Source organism: Neofelis nebulosa, chromosome 16 (genome assembly GCF_028018385.1).
Source record: "Neofelis nebulosa isolate mNeoNeb1 chromosome 16, mNeoNeb1.pri, whole genome shotgun sequence".
NCBI classification, from domain to species: domain Eukaryota; kingdom Metazoa; phylum Chordata; class Mammalia; order Carnivora; family Felidae; genus Neofelis; species Neofelis nebulosa.
In genome coordinates this window covers 31,089,118-31,113,957 of record NC_080797.1, presented here as the reverse complement: position 1 = coordinate 31,113,957, position 24,840 = coordinate 31,089,118, and the positions used below count along the sequence as shown (strand labels likewise).

Sequence of the window (24,840 nt, the reverse complement as noted above, 5' to 3'; positions counted from 1 at the left end):
ATAAATTTGTGTGGAACAAATGAACGGTGATCTCATTGTCGGCTTCAAGGGCAGCAGATCACTCCTTCCTTGTTACAGTCTCTCTTTTGGCCCTGGAGAAATGCACGTTATGCCAGTGTTCAACAGGAAAGTTAACTATCTACCATTTCAGAGTCTATACCTTGGAGCCTCACGTGGTGAATGCTAGAACAAGTTTTCAAGAAAATAATCCAGAATGAGCGGCACGTATGCTACGTTTACAACGTAAGTAGATGCCATAAGGCTGTCGTCTCTCTCTTTTAATCAAGTGATCGATGAGTAGTTAAGCTATTGATTGGAAAATACGGACTTCTCTAACAGGGAAAAGATGAGATTTATTAGAGGGCATTAATTTAAGATAGTGAATTAAGTATTATGAAGCATCTCCTACAACTCTTGGTTTCCCCAAAAAAAGAGAAAAAATTGACTACCATTAAAAACAACCAGAGTCTGGACAGTAAAAGGAGAGGAATGGGGCCTCTTTGCATATCCTGCATGCATTTCTGATTTCTCATGCTCAAAATGTCTGTAACTTTTTTTTTTGTAGTGAAATGTTTAAGTTGAATACCAAAGGAAGGATGTTTCAAATAAATCATGCTACAACTAGGCTGACGACTACACTTAGACGCTCCATCAGACTGTACCCTGAAGCAAATTCTTAGTCTACTGTCTTTGTAACCATCCTCATGGTGCTGTAAGGACAGAGGACAATCAGGAGGGGAATTCATGATGCAGATTGGATATGAAATGAGAAACTTTACCCCAAGTAATTTAAAATAATTACTATAGCAAGAGCAGACCACTTTGTGATATTACAGAATATTTCAGTACCAATATGTGAAAAAGACACTGAATCATCAGATTTTACACTTGGAGTCGCTCTTAAGGATTACCTTGTCTAAAGATTACATAGTCCTCCCCTGGTTATTTTGTAGAGAAAACTGGGATGAGAGGCAAAGTGACCTGTCTGAAGCTTCTATACCCAGGCAGGGAGCTGAAGCTAGAGTTCAGGCCTCTTTGATATTCCCATTATCATGTGCATTGTTCTCATCTGTGTAATTTGTAACTCCTATCAGCAATGGCTGATCTCTTAATTATGAGTTAGGGAGATACATCACCTAGAAATTACGATCTTTGAGCTCTTGGGAGAAAAGTTTAAATTAAGCAAATAGAGTTGTACTGACCATGGTACAGTATTCTTAGTGCCAAAAGGAATAGTTTTGTAGACACTCTCTCTCATTAGAAACTGAACTAAGGGGCGCCCGGGTGGCTCAGTTGGTTAAATGACCAACTCTTGATTTTGGCTCAGGTCATTATCTCATAGTCGTGAGATCGAGTCCTGCATCGGGCTCTGCGTGAGTGTGGAGCTTGGGATTCTCTGTCTTGCTTCCCTCTCTGCCCCTCCCCTGCCTGCACGCACACACTCTCTCAAAATAAATAAATAAACTTAAAAAACAAAAAAACTGAACTAAGATGATCACTGATTACTTAGTGAATCCAAACTCTTCAGCCTTGCACCGACAGAAAATTTCCCTCCCTCTCTCAACTTTTAGTTTGATATGCCTTTGATATGCCTGTGACCTCTGTGCTCTCTAATCAGGTCAATTTTCTTCTTCCTTCTTATTTTTTTTTTTAAGATTTCATTTTTTTGGAGTAACCTCTGCACACAATGTGGGGTTCAAACCTACAACTCCAAGATCAAGAGTTGTACACTCTACCAACTGAGCCAGCCAGGCACCCCCTTCCTTTTCATTTAATTTCTATCTCTGTGATTTTTATTCTCAGCCTTCCTCTTTATTAAAATTCTTTCCAGAGTTTTCTACCAGTTTGTAATTATCTCTTAGGTCCAAGATATTTTAGAGAATGGATTGGTATGCCCAGTAACAGCACCTCACTTATCTGGAGGCCAATCCGCTAAGCAATTTCAGCTATCCAGAACACAGACAAGAACCAAGATATAAGCAAAAATACTCTAACTTCTGGGACCAAAACAAAACAAAACAAAACAAAGTGAGGTTCAAGTGACTCCGTGCTGCCAGTGCCAATTTATCCACTAGGCACAGTGGGCACAGTGGCCACAGGGCCCATAAAACTTTGAAGGGCCCACAAAAATATTAAAAAAAAAATTTTTTTTTTTTTTTTTTACATTCGAAGAAACAAAGAACTTTCAGGTCAAAGAAAAAAAACTTTTTTTTACCATTTTATTACCCACATACCAGTAATCTCTATACCCAATGTGGGGCTCAAACTCGCAACCCTAAGCTGAAGAGTCACATGCTCTACCAACTGAGCCAGCCAGGCACCCCAGTAAAATGTTTTCAATACCAACAGTTGGAAAATAAAATACTGAACTTTTGTAATGAAGGAAGGGGCCCAGGTATAGTCACAGGAAAGCTCCTTCAGCTCTTGTGGCCTGGTTACCCTTACTTTATAAAACAACTCATGAGTCCTTGCGGTTGCCTTTTTTTAGTGCACAGCTGACCAGAAGCAGCAAATTAGAGAAGTGGGAACCATCAGAGGCAGGGCGCCTGACATAATTCAATGGGATTTAGAAACAGCTAACAGTAAAACCATTAAGAAACATGAAGAACAAGGAAAGGTACCAAAAAATAAAAACAAAACAAAACAGGGCACACTGGACCCATTTAATGACTACATGGGCAGAGTCTTATACATTCCAATAGTTCTTGCTGTTACTCGTGGTATTACTGACTCATGTGATTATGATTTGTAATGATGATCCTTATTCTTTACCATACTGTTTATTATACTTTGCTTCAGACACCAAACAGGTATGTAACAATTTTTTTCTCTTAAAAAAAGGCTAAAGTGGGGTACCTGAATGGCTTGGTTGGTTAAGCGTCTGATTCTTGATTTCGGCTCAGGACGTGATCTCTCAGTTCGTGGGATCGAGACCCACATCAGGCTCAACACTGACAGTGCGGAGCCTGCTTGGGATTCTCCTTCTCTCTCTCTCTCCTAACCACCCTTGCTCACATGCTCTCTCTCTCTCTCTCTCTCTCAAAACAAATGAATAAACTTTAAAAAAAAGGCCAAAGTATAACAATTGATATTTACAGAAGTTAAGCTTTAGCCATTTGGAAAAAAATAAAGCTTTTCATTCCTTATGAATTCCTATTCCTCTCTCCAGTGAAACTGAATATGCTATATGAAGCCTGAGATAAGTAATTGTACACAAAACATATCCTTAAATTTCCAAGTGTCAGTTAGTGTGTAAATAATAAAAATTTGCTAATTCTTGCATAGACACATCCTTCGCTGTCTCCCCCCTTCGCTTCACAGCTGGAATTCCTTAGCAAGGCACAATGGCCCTGATAAATCTCCCTTCTACTCATCTTTCAAGACCAAGATCAAGAACTATTTGTGAAACATTTGCAGATTCTCTCAGGAAAACTGACTGTGCTTTCCTTTATATTCCACTGGAACCCACATAACTTACAAAAATTAACTAGATACATCATGTGTACACATCTTTCTCCCTCACTGGATACTGACATGGACACCAGTCAGCCTCGATTAGAAAAAGAGTACCCCTCCTAGGGGGATGAAGTAGAAAGAAGCATGCCCCTACCCTAGGCCCATTCCCCAAAGCCCCAGCACCTTGTATAGTAACTCTCAGGGTTAAGGCTGCCAGACAAAGCCCCAGGTATGCCCCAAACAAGTATATCTCATGCAGTGCTTGATATCTTTCTGAAATTCAAATTTACCTGGACGTCCTTTATTCTTGTCTACTAAATCCAGCAACCCTACTCAGGGCAGATGCAGCCCCACACCAGGGTGGATGGCTTAGTGAGCACAGTGTGGGCTGAATGTTAACCCTCAATTGTCACTTGACCTTGTACACAAACTGCACAACTGAACAGGTGGCCCTGGATTTGAAACTCTTTGAGGGCAGGTACAGTGTAGTGGCTCACTCATCCTTGTATTTCTACAGGTTGGAACAAATGTTTATGAAATGCACATCCTAGTGAAAGCATACATCCTGTGAAGTAGTATTTCAAACCTGGCATGTCGAAAGAAATATTTTTGGATGGAAAAAAAACTTTCCATCTCCCTTCCATGGAACGTAATACAACTGTCACTGTCTATCTTAGTCAACCTTGGTCACATTGGCATTCCTGCATCGTAAGCTCTGACTGGAAGCAAAACACTGAGCGGTATGCCAGGTGGGTGTCCAAGGTCAACTGTGAGAGCCATGAGGCACCCTCACACTTGTCCTCTCAGAGACACAGGTGTCTTATACACCAGACCTTAAACCAGCCTTAAAAGAAAAAAACAAGGTGGGGTGCCTGGGTGGCTCAGTTGGTTAAGCGTCCGACTTCAGCTCAGGTCATGATCTCACGGTTTGTGGGTTCGAGCCCCGTGTCGGGCTCTGTGCTGACAGCTCAGAGCCTGGAGCCTGCTTCAGATTCTGTGTCTCCCTCTCTCTCTCTGCCCCTCCCCAGCTTGCACTGTCTGTCTGTCTCTCTCCCTCTCTCAAAAATAAATAATACATTAAAAAAAATTTTTTTAAGAAAAAACAAGGTTAAAAAAAGTTGCATGTAGACGAGCTTAGAGACAAAGGTACATTCATTTAAGTGTTAGTTAAATGGCACATCAGTTGGAAAGATTGGAATTAAAGAGTTTTGACAGTTATATGCTGCTAGTTACAAATGAAAAAGAGCATACACATTTTTTTCCTGATTATGAATAAATGCATAGTGTTGAAATTTATAAAATATAGGAAATAAAGTAGAAAAAAATCACCTATAATCCTATCATCTAGGATAGAGTGGGTACTTTTCAGATGGAAAAATAATAGAACTTCCTTTGATTGCATTCTTTTAAAAATCACCCTTTTTGCGTATGTTTTAAAATGAACATCATCTTACAGAATAAGAGATGTATTAAAATATTGGAAGGATGAGCTCAAATGCTATTTTGACTGGTAGGGGTATGCGTTCAGAAAGTTGAGGGGCCACTGAGACAAGGCAATCACAATAGACAATTTCGGCACACCTCCCCCAGTGCTTTCTCCTTTACGACTGAAAGCGCACACTCGGAGAGTAACTGAGGATTAAGTGAAAGGTGATTTGACAGTTATGTAGGAAGTTTCTGACCTAAGCCCAGTTAATACAGATAACGGGTCACTAGCTGGGTGGCCAGAATTTTCCATCTGACTGCTGTCACCTGGTGTTTCTCCCTGTCCTCCCTTCCCATTTTTGTTCCTCTTATTCTGGAAACTGCCCCCTTCTTCCACTCGCTCCGGGGCTAAGTAAGGCAGGCAGGGGCTGTAGGAGCAAGATGGCGGGCAGCTACGGGCCAAGAAAGCCGCTATGCTCTTTCTTGCCAGCATTTCTAGGGCTGGTTTCTTCAGCAGCAGCCACGTGGAGCCCAACTCCTTTGATATGGGTGGGTTGCTTTGTCGGTTTTATGTATTTTTTGTGTCAGGAAGGACAGGGTCACAGTTTTCTTTGAGGTGAATAATACACTAACAACTGAGCTGTGCTTTGCGGTTTACAGAGAACTACAATAAACATTTATTATATTTCATTCTCACATCCTCAACCTCAGTATTATTATTGCTCCGATTCTAGAAAAGTGAACACTGAAGCTCAGAAGTGACTGGGTTCTAATTCAAGTCTCTGAGTTCTAACTCCTGTGGTCTTATTTACACTGCCAATGCCAGTTCTGTGTGTAGTTAACACCCACCACCTTCAAAATAGCCATTCAGTGAATATTATCATCCACATAGCCTAAATAGGGGAAGGAAGGAAGGAAGGAAGGAAGGAAGGAAGGAAGGCAGGCAGGCAGGCAGGCAAGCAAAGCAAAGCAAAGCAAAGCAAAGCAAAGCAAAGCAAAGCAAAGCAAAGCAAAGGTGGGACTGTCTGGGGCCTTTCCTGTGGAAGCACTCTCTCCATTCCCCAGTGTGAGGTATAAGGAGGGCTGTCAAGAGGAAGATGTGGTTATAGACCAAGGAGTGATTTAAAAAGATCAAGACCTCGTTCCATCTATATCCCAATAACTATCAGGAATATTGATGGATTGTTCTGGACCTTTTGTAAGGTTCCCCTTAGTGGCTCTTCTCACCCAACATTGTCATGCCGGGTAGTAAGTAGAAAGCCCTAGGAAATCCCCAAAGATCAGTGTGCTTGTTTTAGGGACAAGAAGGTAGGAGAGACTCTGTGAAACACTGTTTTGTTCCACCTTGAGTTGGGAGAAAAGGGAGCTTTAGTCACAAGCAACAGGCGACTGCAGGGAAAGAGCCAGTATGTGGGCCAGTCCCTGGAGGCTGAGGATAAATGTAATAGGCAGTGTCCGTGGGGACCTCACAATGGCCAGAAGCCCTAGTCCTCCGTCTACTCCTTCCCAGCTGAGCCCTGACATTCCCGTCTCTATTTCATTCTTCCTTTTATAACAGGGGTCTTTAATTCCCAGACCAGAGCACTTAGGAAGCTTCTAATTCCAGCAAATGGGAGATAGGGAAGTAGGGGGTACTTGTTTTTTCCCCAGTACTGCACGTGAGGCAAGTTGTGCCTGGGCACTCCAAGTTGGAACCCTGAACTCACTCTCCATGAAAATCTGCTACAGAAAAATGGCTGCATTCTTTAGTTTTCCTGTCTTACAAGCTACAAAGATTCTGTGGACTATCTAAAGGTACCTCTATTCTTAAAAAAAAACAAAACAAAAAGACAACAACCAGAAGATGTATTTCTAGTTCCATACAATAGTCTTCACAAAATACTAGACCCTCTAAGAACTTTGAAACAGCAACAAAACAGGAACAAACAGTATCTGAGATGTCAACCCTGGAGCCCCAACTAATGGGCATATTCAAAACAAGGACAGACATTCATTCCCTTTTTGAAGATGTTAGGAGAAGACTCTATAAGTCAATTCTTTACAAATGGCATGCTCTGTGGACAACAAAACATTCCTACTTTTCAGTAACTCCATGCTTTTTATAATAAAGCATTAATACCTTCTATCTGCGTAGTCCACAGGTTTACAGAGGACTTCACTATACATTATACTCTACACTAGTTGGCCCTCATTGGGGTAAGTAAAGCAGGGAGAATTACCTCCATTGCACAGATGAAGAAATAAACAAAGATATTAAGGGACTAGCTCAAAGTTGACTGAGCTAAGACTCCAACTTAGGTTTTCTGACTCCAACACAAAGAGGAAGTTCTGCAGAGGGGGTCGTCATAACAAGGTTCATGGCACCGTGGAATACTATGGTACTAAAATCAACACTTTCCTAACACCGATGTCATGTCACAATAATATATTTAAGGCGATGGGGCTAGACCTGAAGACATTCTGGCAGTGAGAGGCTATTGTCTCGACACCATTAGCAGTTTCCTGCTGATTAAACTTTAGATACTTAATTTTGAGTTAGCTGAAAATACTGTATATGTTTTATAATTTTTGTATTCATTTAATGCCTATCATAGATGTGCTCTACCAAAAACCAAAACAAAATCCCGATTTTGAGAAACACGTATTTTAATGTGTCTGTTTTAATTTATTAACTTGATTTGATTTATTTTTAAGTAGGTTCCACACCCAACGTGGGGCTTGAACTCATGACCCTGAGATCAAGACTCGTATGCTCTATGCTCTACCGACTGAGCCAGCCAGGCGCCCCTGAAAACATGGTTTTATTCTGCAGATATCTGTAGCAACGCTTTATGAAAGGACTCGCCAAATGTCTTTCACTGTAATTTATGTACTTAAAATCATTCTACATACATATGTACTGTATGTATATTCGATTTAAGCAAAGTATAGGCAATTTTATAAAATACAGTAGCCATTTAATATCACTGACTTAATAAATGGAAAAATTGGGCCACTAAGTTGTCAACCATCATACAGCTTTTCTTCAACAAAGAAGTCCAAAGCACGAGTCACCACATCGGTGATTACAATGATGTGTCTGGCAAAATGACTACACCTCTTTCCTAAAGTGGTTATACATCTTACTGAGTCATATTGTAGTCATTAGCCAGAGTTAATTTTGAACAGATAGATGGGGAGATACTCATGTTGGGGCCTGCACGATTTGGAGTCTCTTCCATTATCTGCTTATTTTGCTGAAGAAACCCAAAGCCTGAAGAGTTGCTTAATGTTACCAAGACTTCCTAATACCATGTCTGAAGTAAGACCGCGCTCAGATGTCGTGTAAGGATTACACAAAAGGCAATCTTGTCTAGAGACCGGTGATGTCAAAATGAAATCCACGGGACACACAAATAACGCCCGCTCGAGTTCCCACCAGCAGCTCTCAACAGTTTCTTACTGGTTTACACGCGATGCCTGTCCCAGCTCTAAATCCTCCTTCTTTCGTATTCGGTAACATCCCCAAGTGCCAGAGCAGCGAGGGAGTTATTTTTACCTTCAACAACTTTGTATTTTAACTAAAACTCTAATAACAACCATGAGGTCTGAATTCTACTTCAGTAATATTGCTATGAATTTGGAGTGATCTTCTCTTACAGGAGTTCACCGTTGCCAAAGAGTTTTCCAACCGGTATGCCGCAAACAGGTTAAGGGTGGACTCAGATGTCAATTCTCGTCAGCCCTGGGGAAGGCTGGGTGGCCTTGGGGTGGCTGCATCCACTGACCCACGGGCCTCCTCAGATGTGACCATTTTCTCTATGCCACTACATGAAAAAGGTTGGGCATGGGGCGCCTGGGTGGCGCAGTCGGTTAAGCGTCCGACTTCAGCCAGGTCACGATCTCGCGGTCTGTGAGTTCGAGCCCCGCGTCAGGCTCTGGGCTGATGGCTCGGAGCCTGGAGCCTGTTTCCGGTTCTGTGTCTCCCTCTGTCTCTGCCCCTCCCCCGTTCATGCTATGTCTCTCTCTGTCCCAAAAATAAATAAAAAACGTTGAAAAAAAAAAAAATTTTAAAAAAAAAAGAAAAAGGTTGGGCAGCACCGGAACTCACAGAGGCATGGTTCTCCATAGATTACAAGGCCATTCTGGTAGACACAGATGCCGTCTTCCAAACTGATTCCCCCCAAATGTCAAGTAAACTGAGCACTGAAGCAGTCAGGTTAATGGGCTTAACTACTCCCGCACTTGAGGAAACTGGGAAGTCCTGTCATTTTACAGCTTGAGGAGTTCCTCTGCAGGCACTTGATTTTGTCTCTCGAAAGGAAGAAAAGGTGCCAGAAGAGATCTGTGAGGAAAATAATAAAGCCGTCGGTGCTGCAGGTTGCGGGAAGATTTACCTGGCCTTACGGCTTTGCTACTGCTTCTTCCTCGACATTAAGACTAAGGCTTTTCATCCTCCCGATCTTGAAAAGCACATTCCCCTCAACTTCCATAAATCCGCAGAACCTGAAAAGAGCCCCAGTGTCACCGAGTAAAAGAGGCGGCTTTAGGAATCTCACTGGAAGGAGGGGTGTCTTCAAGCCTCTCACTGCTAAGCCGGACATTTCCTAACACTGGACAAATTGTACATCCAGCTCAGGGAGGGTGAACTGCAGTGGTCTTTTACCCTCCGAGCCAATTGTTAGCTTTTCACGGGAATCAGCAGGGAAGCACATGTGAAGCCTCTGTGGTGCCGGTGAGCGCCCCCGTGCCTTGTGTGACTCTGCATGTAGATGAAGCAGGCCGGGGGCTTTCTGAGCCGCGGCCGCTGAGTTCTCAGAGCAGCGCTTTTCTCCGGCGTGGCTCCCTGCTGGGACAGCCCTTTTCAGTCCTCTACCCCCCCTCGATCTCTTCTCCTGCACAACACAGGGAAACTTGATTGAAATAAAGACCTAGGGAACATGTTTTATTTTCTCCTGTTCAATCCATTTTAGAAAAGCTTTTAATTGGTTTTAAAAAGATGCTAAACAAAATGTGATGATGTTTTTCAGTCTTCATGAACTACAGATACCACTTTTTATACTTTCAAAGGGCTAATAAATCAATCATGAAATTAACTCTCCAGCTAAATTTAAAGCAAACCCACTGAATACCGGGTTCATTAAAAATCTATGCATTTACTTAGAAAAATTTAAAATTCAAAGAAAATTATCCTGGTAACTGAAATCTGACTTGAATTTTTAGTCCTACACTGAAAATCCAAGACCAAAGCAATCACAAAGGGGAAAAAAGAAGGCTTGTGAACCAGTTTTAATAAGCCAATTTACAACGAGGAGGGGTGTGGGGGGAGGGGAGGAGGAGAAAAGAGAATATCTTGATACATAACAACATAGTGCCCCTGAAGGGATTCTTTTATTTGAGCATGTGCACACATGCACACATAATTTTTCTATGTGAAAGCTGGAATCACAACAAATGCGATATTAAGAATTCTGTGGCTGATATGATTACTATATTGTATACACGTACAGTTCCTCTTTTTAAAGAAAAATGCCTTCAACTTTTCTGTTTTGACAGTGATACAAATAACTAAGAGTTTTCTACCGCCCTAGGTGGCTCTGCGACCCTCAGATTCATGCGCTTTTAATATTTAACTGAAAACACCTGAAAAACCTACATGGCTGACGGTCCGGTGGAGTGAATGCTTCCACCGTAGAAAGACGAATCTTCTCGACACCGGACCACAGCCTGAAATTTTTCCCTGAATTCTCCTGAGAGAATATAAACTGACTTAAAAAGCAAGGTGGTGCAGAGACAGCATATTTTCATTTTGTCAAATGTATGCCAACTAGAAATACTGGACACAGTAACTTCTTCTGCCGCTGGTTCACGTAAGCAGCAGGCCACCATCTATCAGGCCGGGTCAGAGTCACCCAATCCTGATTCGGGACGGGCTGGTATTCCTTAAAAGAGAATCCCTGCCATTTCCAATCACTAAGGCGACCAGATCTATCTTTGACTTCTTACATATTCCTATACCCTTCCTTTGCGGCCCTTAGATAAATTAGTTCTACATCCCTTTTGAATGATCCAATCCCTGTTTCTAAGACTTCCCCCAAGCCGGACCATGTACTTTGGATGCTCACTTCTTGCTTCTAGCTCCCCCATAACCCTCCTTTCATCAATTAGGTAGCTTCAGCAACCGCTTTTTTTAAGTGCCTCTTTTATTGAGATGTGAGTCACATAACACACAAGTCGCTGAGGTAAAGTGTACAATTCGATGGTTTTTAGGGTTTTTTGCGGATATGTGCAACCATCACCATGATCAATTTTAGAACATGTGAAACACCCCGAGAAACCCCATACCCGTTAGCAGTCACCTCTCATTCTCCCTATCCACCCCTCTCAGTCCTAGGCAACCATGAGTCTACAGATTTCTGACTCTACAGATTTGCCAATCCTGGACATGTCATACAGACGGCGTCAAACGATATGTGGTCTTTTGTGACTGGCTTCTTTTGGTTAGCATGTTTTCAAAGTTCATCCATGTGACAGCACGTGTCAGGACGTCATTTCTTTTTATTGCTGAATGATATTCCACTGTATCCATATACCATATAGCACATTTTATCTGTGAACATCTAGGTTGTGTCCGCTCTTTGGCTATTATGGATAACGTTGCTATGAGCGTATCTACAAGCTTTCATGTGGACATAATATTTTCATTTCTTTGGGGTGTATACCTAAATTGTTGCGTCGTAGGGTATCTCTCACCTTTTGAGGAACTAGACCCAAAGGCTGCACAATTTTTATACTCCTATCAGCAGTGTATAAGGGTTCCAATTTCTCCAAAGGCACAGCAACACTTGTTACTATCTGACTTTCTGGCTGTAGCCATCCTGGTAGGTATGAAGTGGTATCTCACTGAGGCTCTGATTTTCATTTCCCTGATGGCTAAGGATGCTGAGTATCTTTTCATGTGCTTATTGGTCATTTGAAATTTATTTATTTTTGAATGTTTTCACTTTAATCATATCTCGACAAATATACATTACAGTACAAAATAAAATACTTAAGCCCACCAAAATGAGGGGACACGCAAAAAATACCTTTAGAAGTTAGTTATCTAGGGGCACATGGGTGGCTCAGTCAGTTGAGCATCTCTTTTTTTTTTTTGGTTCAGGTCATGACCTCACAGTTCGTGAGTTCAAATCCTGCATTGGACTCTAAACTGACAGTGTGGAGTCTGCTTGGGATTCTCTCTGTCCCTCTCTCTCTGTCCCTCCCTCGCTCTCTTTCTCTCTCTCAGAAAAAGTAAATAAACTTTAAAAAAAGTTAAAAAGAAAAGAAGTTATCTATGTTTTTTGTTGAATAAGTTATTCATGAAGTACATCTGTATAAACCTGTACCAGATGTTAAGATTTAAAAACATTAGATAAAGTTCCTTTCCTCAAGAATTTTACAATTATTTTTATGAAATGGAAAGTTATTACTAAGTCTTTAAAGTGTTGTCTTTTTTTTTAATATGTCCTATTTTATTTCTACTGGGATCTATTTTGGATTACAAATAATAATTTGTATTCTCAACTAAGGTAGGTCTCTCTTTTTAAATGAATGTGTTTAACAGTGTAAAGGACAAGCAGTTTAAAAAACACCATTAAAAAATTATTCTTCCTTCTCCCAAAAAACTGAATAAGATACACATTTAAATGCCTGGAGAGTCTCCCAATCTAGTAATGTTTAAACGCTATTTCATAACAAAGGATTCTTTTTGTAGGTGATATACATGGTGATTCGGGGATATATCCTTTGTCAGCAATTTTAGCTGTATCTATTTACATACTTATTGAAGGAATCAGAAAAGGGAAAAATATACTCCTCTACCTTTACTATGAGCTAAAACTTCAATTACTGGGAATGATAGTTTATGGAAAAATGATTACAAAATCCTTAGAGTCCATGTACGTGGTAAATTTTCAAGGTTGTTGTACCTTCTGTTTCTTTTAACTATTCTAGAAGTACAAAAAAACAAAAAATCTTAGAAAATCAAGACAAGTCAATCACTTAGTTCTGACACACACACACACACACACACACACACACACACACTTTTAACTGTTAAATTAAAAAGTAGATTCACCAACTTAACATTAAATATTTTCCATGTAACTTAGTTAGAATCTCTAACTTCAAATACCAGATTCCCATACAGACATTAAGATGTTTTTCAACTTACTGCTTAACCCCTTTGTATCTGCTTTTGTCTGGCATTTCTTCAAGGTCACAGTATATAAAATCAGTCAAGAGAATTTGGGTCTTGTGTCATAGCCAAACATGCTCTGGAAGCCTCTACATAATTAACATATTTAACCAACCCTTGTAGATTAGTTTTAAATGTGTTAAGTTATCAAAATCACCAGTCTCCAATAGCAGCATCAGTAAAAATGCAACCACATGAACAAAGATCCTGGCTACAAACTCCCTACTCAAAAGTGCCACATGACATAAGAGAAACAATTCAAGCTTAACTGTAAACATTTTTAAAAAGAAAAGAAGAAGAAAAATATGCCTACGGGAAATGAATTTTCCCAAATACAAATTCTTAGGAAAACCTAGGAAATGATAAATGAAACAAACGGAAACATGCATTTAATCCCTCCTACACGAATATCATAGTCTTTCAAGGGAGAGGGAGGCAGGGAGGGATGTGTAATATGGGGGGGAATTTATAGAACAACAAGAACAGAACACCAATCGAAACTAGGATTTTGAGATCTTCAGAAAAGGACACTTCTCTGTTAAGAAAATCATATACCTTCAAATCGAAGGCCAAACCAGAGGATTTTGCAAAAGCCCCTCAACAACAGAATTTTATATGTTTATGGTCGCTTGCTTATTTGCCAGCTCATTCGCACCATTATGTGCAGTCTACTGGAAAAACTCTGTGAAAGGTTCCTTATATTATTTTTACCTGAGGAGGTGCCTTTTTCAGTAACACGAGAAGAGCCTGTAATACCAGATTAGAAAATCGAGGGCCAATGGGGACATAATCTGGAAGAGAAATATTGCTCTGTTTTAGGGATTCAATACATATATGCACATATTCCAAACATTCAGATTTTTCTGCATCGAGAATAAACACAGCCCCAAGTAACTGTCAGGCAACTAATGATAATTAGAAAAAAATATCTCCAATAACTTAAATGCTTAAAACATTATGTAAGAACTCTCACCCATACATTTTTTTAAAAAAGCTTCTAAATATCCATTTTGAGTTCAGGTAGACATTTTTTTTTTTTTTTTTTTTAAATATTCAGAGACATTCTTTTTAAGGAGAAGAAAAAACCCCAGATATATTTACTAAGCATTTCCAGAAAATTACCACAAACCACAGTAGTATAGTAAGCCTGCAGCAACAAAACATACCAGAAAACGGGTAGCGGGGGGCTGGGGGGGGGGGGGAGATGGCAAATAATAACGTAAGTAAGATACTTCAAAATGACTGAAATGATGATAGAGCCACTAAGACTGGTCCTCAGATGGGGAAGAACAGAGAACTTTCTACAACTTTCTGTTAAACTTCTACTAATCTTTCAAGATTCAGCATGAATGCTACCTCCTCAGCTTTCTCTGTATTGTGCTTAGAACGACCTTCAGGCATTAGCCCTCTGAAGTCAAAAGTGATCTTTCCCTTTTCTGAATATCCAGGACATATGGCACATTCTACTTTGCATTCGTTTTCCCCAATATATGTTATAGCGACGGCATCTTATTTTTTGAGACCCTACTAATTTTTGCCCGTAGTAAGGGCTCAGCTTACTTGTCGAATAAATGAACAAACAAGTACAGATAATAACTATTCATACAAGTGAAAATATACTCAGAGGGCACACATTCCTGACACAGTAGTGTTGCTATGACCACACATCTCAATTGTGTTTAGATAAAGGAATTTACACAGAGCTATGAGTTTGTGCTTAAAAGCTCTTAAAGAAATAATCCTATAAACTGGGCCGAAATGTATCAAAAATAGCAGACCAAAACCCCAGGGTCACTAAATAAAACTACCAAATTAAGAAGACCTCAGATACACCTTTATATATAAAGGTATGTCTTTGCTTTATAACACACATTGCCTTAAGAAACAAGAAAATAAATAACAGAGGGCTAAAGCAAGTCTTAAAATCATGAGGAAAATTTGTTAAGTACAGTTTCGCTGGAATCATTACTACACCATTTTGGATGGCTTGAGAAGGGATTACTCAGGTGTTGGGTAGTACCTTAAGAAGTTTATGAAGTCACCATGTGGGTTCCATTTCAGTACAGTTATCACAGCATCCTAAGTGACTATTATAATGCACTTATTCCAGATTTATCTAATATTTGCAATGAAATAAAATGTAAGAAACAACACTTTTCTGGCATTTACTGGGGGATTACTACACCTTATGAACTGTGTGCAGGGACTGTCTTATTCATTTCTGTATCCTGTAGGAGAGCATTTAAGCAAAGGAGATGTTTACTCAATATTCTGAAGAATTACTATAGAACTATAGAACACTTTTAACTTTCAGAATGTTTTCAACATATTTATCCTATTTTTGTCTTCACGATTACTCCACGGGATGAGTGAGGAAGGAGACACTGTCTCTGTTTTATAAGAACGGACACTGAGGTACAAGGCACTCGGAGCTTATCCCCAAGTGTTATTTCACTCCATTCGTATGCCCCTCCTCCCTTACTTAGTTCTGTCAAAGTTCCTAAGTGGAAACTCTGGGGTACGGATGGGCAACTCAGAGGTACCAAACAGCAAATATATCCATCAATGGAAATTACTAACCGCTTATTATGGGCAGGGAACTCTGTGGAAGAAACAAAATACTATGAGGTATGGGCCCTTATGGGAAAGCAGTTGACAATGGAGTTATGGTCATAAGGCATATTTAACATGAAAACCGTCACTGACTTCGCATATGAGAACATAGTTCTTTGTAAGACAAAGAAAAGTAATTCTATTGCTCTATAGTTTACAGATACCCATTATTTTTCTCTTGTAATTTGCGAGACATTAGTGTAATGTGGCAAAGATAGTACAATGGCAAAAGTTATGTGACTCACCAAGCAGTCTCTCAATGTCATCTACAACCACACAACTAAGCTGGGATTTGTATGCATCATCAAAGATCTGGAAGAAAGCAAAACCATTTATTATCTCGCTGCTCTCCATAATTATGACAATATCCACAAAGATAAAATTTACTTAATTCTTGAGCAATGCCTAAACAAAGCACAGTATAACACCAATATTTCAGATTCTACTGCATTAGAATTTAACAGACAACAGGATTTTAAAACTAAGAGTTCTTGCCATTTAAAAATGAGGAAATTGAGGCCCAAAGCAGTTAAATGACTTGCTCAAGATGACACAACTGGATCACAGCTGAGCAAGAAGTAGGGTGACGCTATTTTCAGCCCCACGAGCTGGATGTGTCACACACAGGCATGCTGAGGAATGCTGGTCATTAATCAACTGGCAAATCTCATCAAATTATCACAATGGTCTCTTCTATGTCAGGAGCGTGACTTCAGTGCTGTGACTCAAGAGCTAGACGGAGCCACGAGGGATGCGTAGAATAAAACTAAGTGTCATTTTATTATCTATAAGAGTTGTGGCCCTGGCTAAGCAAGAATGACACTGAAAGAATCCTGTTCACTCAAATGAGACCATGGTCTGATGGTTAAAATGTTTACAGAAGAGTTAAAGTTGGTTATAAAGGATCAGATAGATGTATCTTCAGAACCAGACAAAAGAGAACAGTACATTGTCTTAAGGCAGTGAAAGAAATGCAAATTAAAGCAAGCAGTAAAGGAAATTGTTATATCCTCACAAGGATGTAGCAATTTCAAGCCAGACAGAAGATTTAATTTACGTGTAAGTTGAATGTAAGTGCCCAAGGCCTTGAGACCAGGCTTTTCATAAATGTGGGCGTTCCTATTCTAGCGACTGTAACTGGGGTTCAGGGCATCTCACAGATGTCATCTGTAAGAAGTAATTCCTGCATCCCAGCCCGGTCCTTCTGGTTGGTAAATAACCTCAATGCACCAAGATGGTAGCCACCCCTCCACCCATCTTGCTTGGGGTAGAATATTCCTTAGTGGTTATCTTTTAACCATAGATAACTAAGTATTAGGTACAGAAACAAAGTAAATCAAAGCCTTCCATATTAATATTTTTCATATCAAATTTGAAGACAACTTGTGTATACTTGGTCTCTAAAGTAACAGTTAAGAACATTTACCGTATGAAGATCAGATTAGCCTTGCTAGTTCCATTTAAAATACACAATTGGATAATTCATTTTTACAAACTTTTACATTGGAAGGTAAGAGATAACTTAAATAGCCTTTCATATAGTAAAGATAATCTAAGGCTCACCATACTTTTATTATTAGTTGTATTTTAACTTATCATTAAGTAAATATAATTACTTTGAAACTCAATGTTTTGTTAGACAAACAACTGAAGTACTTCAAAGAGAAAGCAAAATACTTTAAATGGGTAAATATAGTTTAAAATATTAAAAGAAATTTAATTAAGTTGTAAAAGTCCCCTTTAAAGGAATTGCTAAATTTCACTAGACTTACAAATAGAATAAGAGATGTAACTGAACTTTTTTTAAAGTTTGTTTTCAGGAAGCCTTGGTGGCTCAGTCAGGTAAGCGTCTGACTTCAACTCAGGTCAAGATCTCATGGTTCGTGGGCTCAAGCCCCATGTCGGACTCTGTACTGAAAGCTCGGAGCCTGGAGCCTGCTTCAGATTCTGTCTCCCTCTCTCTCTCTGCCGCTCCCCTACTTGTGCTCTCTCTCTGTCTCTCAAAAATAAATAAACGTTAAAAAAAAGTTTGTTTTGTGTTGAAAAACTAGGTTTTAAATTACAAAATTTTAGTAAGCTGACTTTTCTTTTTTTTAAAGTTAGCTTTGTTTGTTTGTTTGTTTAATAGAGAGCGTGAGCAGAAGACGGGCAAAGAGAAAGAGAAAGAGAGAGAGAGAGAGAGAGAGAGAGAGAGAGAATATGAATCCCAGTCAGGCTCTGTGCTGCCAGCGCAGAGCCCAATGCGGGGCTAGAACTCACAAACTGTGAGATCATGACCTGAGCCAAAATCAAGAGTTGGATGCTCAACCAGTCGACTAAGCCACCCAGGCACCCCGACTTTTCATTCTTTAAGCCTCAAATTAGCTCTACACGGTCATTTTTATGCTCAAAAGTCACCCTCAGAGATGTAAAACAAAAACCCTGGCAAAGTGGACAATCTAGATAGTAAGTTCCTCCCAGCATGCTATCTGTTCTTTAAGGTAGGAACTGTCTTCCTCAGTATTAGGTTTGCAATGTCTGACACGTCACTGGTGCTTAATAAAGGTTTCCTGCTTGCGTGTGTGAAGGAACACCTCTGTTGCTTGCTTTCCTTTGCACTGTCCTCTTTACCCCTTGCTCACTCTCCCACACTGTGTTAAATCCCATTTTAAAATCCCATTTACTCTTGCCTCCTCGCCTATGTACCTCCCCGCTGGATTGTGAGGTGGATAAAAACTTTATTCGCGTTGTCTTTAGGATCTGGCACAGAATAGTATTTATACTTGCCCAGTGGATTTGGTGGTTCAAACGACACAAGTTCTAATTCCATCTTGCCATAAATCACTTGTCTCTGTTCCGTTTTGGTACAGCATTTTGTATATTGTGCACATATTAAGGGTCCATTGTATTCTTCCTTGTATTATACTAGACTATAAGCCCTTTGAAGGCATGTGGTGTCTTAATTATCTCTGTATCCTCACATTACTTAATATAATGCCTTACCAGAAAGTAATCAATAAATATTTTCTGTAAGAGTAAATTTGCATTTTAAATTCAAGCAGAAATATCAACGAGTAGTTGGAGATGTATGACTGAAGTCAGGGTATGGAGCTCACCTTCACGGCAGTCAGTGATTGCTGAAACCACGAGAGGGGATGATATCTTCAAGGAGAAATGGTAGAGGTAAAAGAACAATGGGTCAAGGACCAGATCTTAGAGCGTTGGTCTATTCATTCATTCGACAAATAATTTTGAATTCCTATTATGTGTCAAGCATTAATGAAGGCAATGGAGAGAGTAGCGAAAAAGACGTATACGATCCCACCTCCGCAAAAACTGGAGCGGGGGAGCAGGTCCACGTAACCATGATGAAGCATGACGCTACTATGCTGGAGGAAATACAAGATGAGATGGTGGTGTATAGCGAAAGAGCTGGGGTAGTGACTGGGGAGACCCACACACGAGCTGGCATGTGGTCGGACTGTAGTTCTCCACCCCCTCTCACGTCAGGGATGGCTACGGGGCTTGTGTCGGTTAATGAAATGTGACTGGAAATATAGATCACTTTCCGAAAGGAGCTTTAGGAGCTACTGCACGATTCACCATGTTCCCTTTATCTGGCCTCGGCTATCATGCCATCACATGTGAGATGGAGCCTCTGTTACATGTTAGTTTGAGTCTCTGAGAAACTTCAATGAGCAGAGCTCCCCCTCTGAGCCAGGATGGACATGCAGTGTGAATAAGAATTAAACTGTGTTATGTTAAGCCACTGAGATTTGAGGGTTGCTCAGTATTGTAGCATAACTTAGCCTATCCTAACTGACACCGAGGATTATGGAATCAACGATGGTGTCCTAAGTTTAGGAAGTGACATTTAAGCTGAGACCTGAAGAATACACAACCAGTGGAAAACCGAGAAGAAACTGTTCCGAGAGGAGCATACTGAATATTAGGAGGCTCAGAGTGAGAAAATTCAGAAGCACTGCAGGAACTGACATATAGTCAGTAAGAATTAAAATGAAGACATGTTGGTGTGGTATGTGTGGGAAATGGTTGGTGAGAGTTGAAGCAGAAGAGGTGACGAAAGAGCCTGGACGCGAAGTGTCTTACATCTCGTATGAGTTGAAGTTTTACTGTAAGGAAATGAAAAGCCACTAAAGGATTTTAAATAATGGACTAACATGTCAGGTTTATGATTAAGAAACATTTTTCTGCCTGATGTAGAGAAAACATCAGAAGGGAGTAATCATTGTTTAATACTGTAGAATTCCAGGTGAAAGATAATGGTGGTCTGGAAGCGGGGGCGGGGGGGGCGTGTTCTAGAAGTGGATGCACTCTAGAGATGTTTAGGAGGCAGAACTGAAAAGACTTGGTGATGAACGGGTGTGGTAATGAGGAGGAAACTAGAGTCAAGGGTTCTTTCTGGTTCGGCCACTAAAATAGAGAACAGAGGAGAAGCTCGTCTGGGGATGGATCATGATGAGTACATGTAAAGAGCAGGGAAAGAGAAGCCCCTCACCTCTCCTTGCACCGCCCCTCAAAGGGAAGGAAAATAGGACATTTATTTCAGCCTCCTGATACATAATGATGGACCCTTTTAGGTTTGAGTTGGTGAATTCAAGATAGTAAAAAAGTTTAGAAGCAGTTCCTTAGTGGCTCTTTGCTATTTTTTTGAAGACCGGACCCAATATAGCAGCCAGTGTGGTATCCTATAAACTTTAGTGATTTCAAGGAGTCCCTGAAAATAATGCTTGCTCTTCAAATCACTGTTCAGAATTCCACAAAGGCTCTGATGCCATCATGGAACTCTGTCTGTCAGGCTGCAATATTGTGGGTTAGAGCCACAGGGCCCGGGGACATGGTGGACTGGCTATTTGCAGTACTAGCTTTTTCCTGAATCAGTCCGTCTCCCTTCTCAAGAACAGTGGAGAGCTTACACTGCTACAGAAATCTTACTCGGGACATTGCTGGGGTCAAAACTGATGATAAATTGGTACGCTGTCTCACCAATTTACCTCAGATACTGTGTTCATGAAGCATTACAAATCCCTTCAGAGTTGACTGCATGATTTACCTGTAAGATTTTAGAAGAAAAGTACCTACGGCAGTCATTTAATGTAGTTGTTTTTTTTTTTTTTTGTTTTTTTTTACAGACAGCTCTTAATGTACTAATTACTATCATGAGGAGAGGAGAACTCACAGCGAACTCTCTTAACAACCTACTAACCATGACAAAGGCTGTGCGATTCCAGTTGTAACTTGACCAGTTTCAGTTGACAGGTCAACTGAAACTCCTTTGGGTAGCAACTCTGCTCTAACTTAAATACACACACCCCTTTCACTTCTTACACACGTAATTCTTTACTAGTGTGATGGAAGGTCACCACCCTTCCCCCAGATCCCTGTTTCTGGCCTAGTGTCCTCAGTCCCTTCCAGTCTAGGCTCCCTGGCCCAGGCCCCAGCACAATGTTCACAGTCAGATTTGACTGACAAGTACACGCAATTAGCTGCCAGATGAAAATCTAAGTGAGATATTTACACGGTGAGTTGGGAAGTTCTACCACACCTTTAGGTAGATAAACCCAAAAAGGAAGAGTGGTACCAGAAAGAAAGATGCAGGAAAAAAAAAAGAAAAATGTACAAACCGCCCCAGCTGGAGCACTACAACTGACGTGCCAAACTTACCATTGCTAAGGGCACACGGCAGATAGATACACAGTGCCGCTGCACAACAAATGACGCCAAACAAAAGTCAGGCAGATGGGCTGAAGCTGGGCTAGTGGTCGTTCTCAAAGACTCCTTGTTTGCTGGTTTTCAAGATTTTTATTTTTAAGTAACCTCTACACCCAACGTGGGACTTGAACTTACAACCCTGAAATCAAGAGTCGCACGCATGCTCTACCAACCGAGCCGGCCAGGAGCCCCTCCCAAAGTGTCTTTAAAAATTAATTTAAATTCAGATCCTCTCACTTAGTACGACAAAAGTACGTACGATGCTCAAGTTTCATCTTAGTGGAGAGGTTCTCAGTTGGGGATCAGATAAGTAGTTATCATGCAAACCAGGACACCTGAAAGTAGGGAGCTGTTCATAATCATGCTGGAAGAACAGGTAAAAACCAGGATTGCTCAAAGCAAATTGGAATGTCTGGTCATCCTCGTTTTATCAGGAAGTTTCCTACAGGAAACTTCTCAGTATAAAATTATCAGCATATAATATCAGTAAATATCAGCAGGTAAAATTATCAGTGTATATAGCGTTAGAGTCTGATAAGAAGCCTGAAAGAGAAGGCTAAAGAAAAAGAATTGGAAGGACTGAAGAAAAAGTGCATAAAGAATAGCATTGGTCAACACAGACATAATGACAGGTCTGTTCTAGAAGATGGACAGTTTCTCTAGAAAACAGAGAATCCCACAGTCTATTTCTACTCTTGAGTACCACGTCTCTTGTATGCCAGGTAGGCAGCGGGTCATAAGAGACAAACTAAAGTACGAGGAGCCTGGGCTGAAGGCAAGAACATGCTGGAAGCACTACGCAAGCACGGAGGAAAAGAGGCGTGGGGCTCCTGCCACAAAGGGCTTGGGGCAGGTCTGATTATGGTCCTCAAGGACACTGCAAGTTCCCCAGGCGCAGAGCCCACTCCTGGAATCTACAGACAAGCTGGGAGCCACCTGTGTGTAGGGGAGGGGCAGCAGCTGCAGCTTCTGGAGTCTACATGAATACACATGGGAACACGCCAGCATGAGCTCCACGTTAATCCCAGCCTTTCAGGATCACAAACCACAGCAAAGCATGTTCTAAGTGGATTCTATCCTCCATTTTCTATAACCTCATTAGTGCTCCGAGGCAAGTGAAGCCAAATTCTCTGGTTCTTCTGGGGCTGAAAGAGTTCATCTCAGTTCTGAAGTGGTTGGCGTGAAGCACCTAGTTAGGAGGAATCTGATGACAGTAGGAATCTGATGACTTAGAAAATCCTTAATGTAGTAAATCTGTCAGCAATTAGTTGAAAGCATACCCTAATCATATTTGGTAGCATATAAAAACGTAAATGAGCAAATTCAAATCGGTGCTATCAGTAATAATCTCTAGTTTCTAAAAATAACCTGGGAGTAGACCAAGCAAACATTAGCTGTCTTCTAATGAAACTGCCTCAGGAAGTGGACCTAAACTTTTGGCAAAGCACTAAAGCTTCCTGGAATGACCTTAAAATCCCTCATTTGTTCTCCCTGCTTTTCAGGAAAAATTCTTACATTTTTCACATAACACAAACCACAGAGTGGGGTATTCTTAATAATGTAAAAAGTCACAAGGTCTGAAAGTTCCACTAAAGATCTGCACTATTCTCCTTTGTGTGCCAAAGAGATACGAACGCCCAAAGACAGAGTGTATCGAACAAAACAACGACATGTGCCCGCCCCCCAGCCATACAGGGACCAGCAGTCACTTCCAGAGTGTCCACTTCTCTCATTTAATACGTGCACAAACTTCGGCAAATCAGCTACCTGATATATTAGGATGTTAACCAAAAACATCCAAATTCTGTTGCTTAGTAACTGCTGTCAAAAGATCCAATTTCCAGCTCTGCTCTTTGTATGGACTAAACCATGAAAAGAGGAGGATTAGGCACCATGATTCTGTTCTGTACAGACTACAATTTGCAGTGGGATTTACAGGAGGATATTCAGAGAAGATTATTTCCTTCTTGCAAAGCTAGTGGAAAGGAAAATTTCTCCCATTAATTTTCAGTCCTTTAAAAACAAGACCATATTATGTTATTAGTGGGTATAGTTTTATAAATCACTGATATTCCTGCTTAATTTTGTTCAAACAATTTAGTCACACTAGATTGTTCCATTTCATCTCTGTACTGATCGTGTACTCGGAAAGCATCAAGATTAGGTAATTAGTTAAAATCAAACTCTACTGTTTTGTTCTTTTGTTCATTTAATGGCACTAATAGAAATAGTGAAATAGATTTTTAAAAAAATATAGAAGCAAAATGGATAAAGGAACAGAAATTTAAAAACAGAATGGAGTTGGGACGCAAACATAAACTAGGGAGAAGAAGGTCTGTAAATCCTTCAAATATCTTAATGGAACACGTGGTATCCCCGCCCACCCCACCCCTGAATGTGGGGATAATGGCAGTGTTGAGAAAGGATTTCTCTCCACAGAGAAAGGATTTATTAAGCAAATTAAGAGAAGTACAAGGTAAATTTTTAATGAACTGAGAATAAACTATCATGTATTTTAGCACCCTCCATATGTGAACAAGAAGCAATAGCTTAATTACAATTAAATCTCTAAGATACTCATTAAAACAGGCCGAATGGCCTCCCTACTAACAAAAACTCTTACCTCTTGGTTTAAGCAATAAAATGGTACATAACGATATTCTATGAATTAGCTAGTCAGATCGTCTTTCTTTAGCAACAATACGTTAAATTATATGAAATTATAGTTTTTAAATTCAACTATTACTGTTACAAAACATTTTAAAAACTCTTTCAACTTGAGTACTTACTCATTAAAATGTAGCTGAAGAAATTTTTTAAATGTTTATTTTTGAGAGAAGGAGAGTGTGCGCATGCACGTGCACACACACATGCGCACGCATGGGTGGGGGAAGGGCTTAGAGACAGGGAGAGAAAGAATCCCAAGGAGGCTCCAGGTTGTCAGGGCAGAGCCTGATGTGGGGGCTCAAGTTCAGGAACTGAGACCTTGACGTGAGCTGAAATCAAGAATTGGATGCTTAACCGACTGAGCCACCCAAGTGCCCCTGAAGAAATAATTTTAAATACCAATCTTTTACCTCACAAATTGGCAAAAAAAAAAAAAAAAAAAAAAAAAAAAAAAAGTTTTATTTTTTTTTTAAAGATTTAATTTTTAAATAATCTCTACATCCAACATGGGGCTCGAACTCACAACTCCGAGATCCAGAGTTGCATGCTCCACCAACTGAGCTAGGCAGGCACCCCAGGAAAAATATTTTAATAATATCAAGTGTAGGTGAGAGTCCAAGGAAACTGACATTCACATGATGGGGCTGCGAATGTAAACTGGTATAACTTTTTGAAGAAGTACACTTTATAAATCAGCAGTATTTTTACATAAGAGTTTTGATACCAATATTCATCAGAAATCTTCAAAA

At 40.3% G+C, this 24,840-nt stretch overlaps 1 protein-coding gene across 1 annotated transcript in view; it reads right to left on the bottom strand.

The window, feature by feature from the left end:
- Positions 1 to 24,840, bottom strand: part of NSF (N-ethylmaleimide sensitive factor, vesicle fusing ATPase) — a 150,576-nt gene that overhangs the window by 15,196 nt on the left and 110,540 nt on the right. The window contains exons 16-17 of the mRNA XM_058705386.1: positions 15,958 to 16,024; positions 13,811 to 13,890 (exon numbers count right to left, since the gene is read on the bottom strand). Of these exons, the coding sequence (XP_058561369.1) occupies positions 13,811 to 13,890; positions 15,958 to 16,024 (147 nt within the window). The remainder of the gene's footprint in view (positions 1 to 13,810; positions 13,891 to 15,957; positions 16,025 to 24,840) is intronic.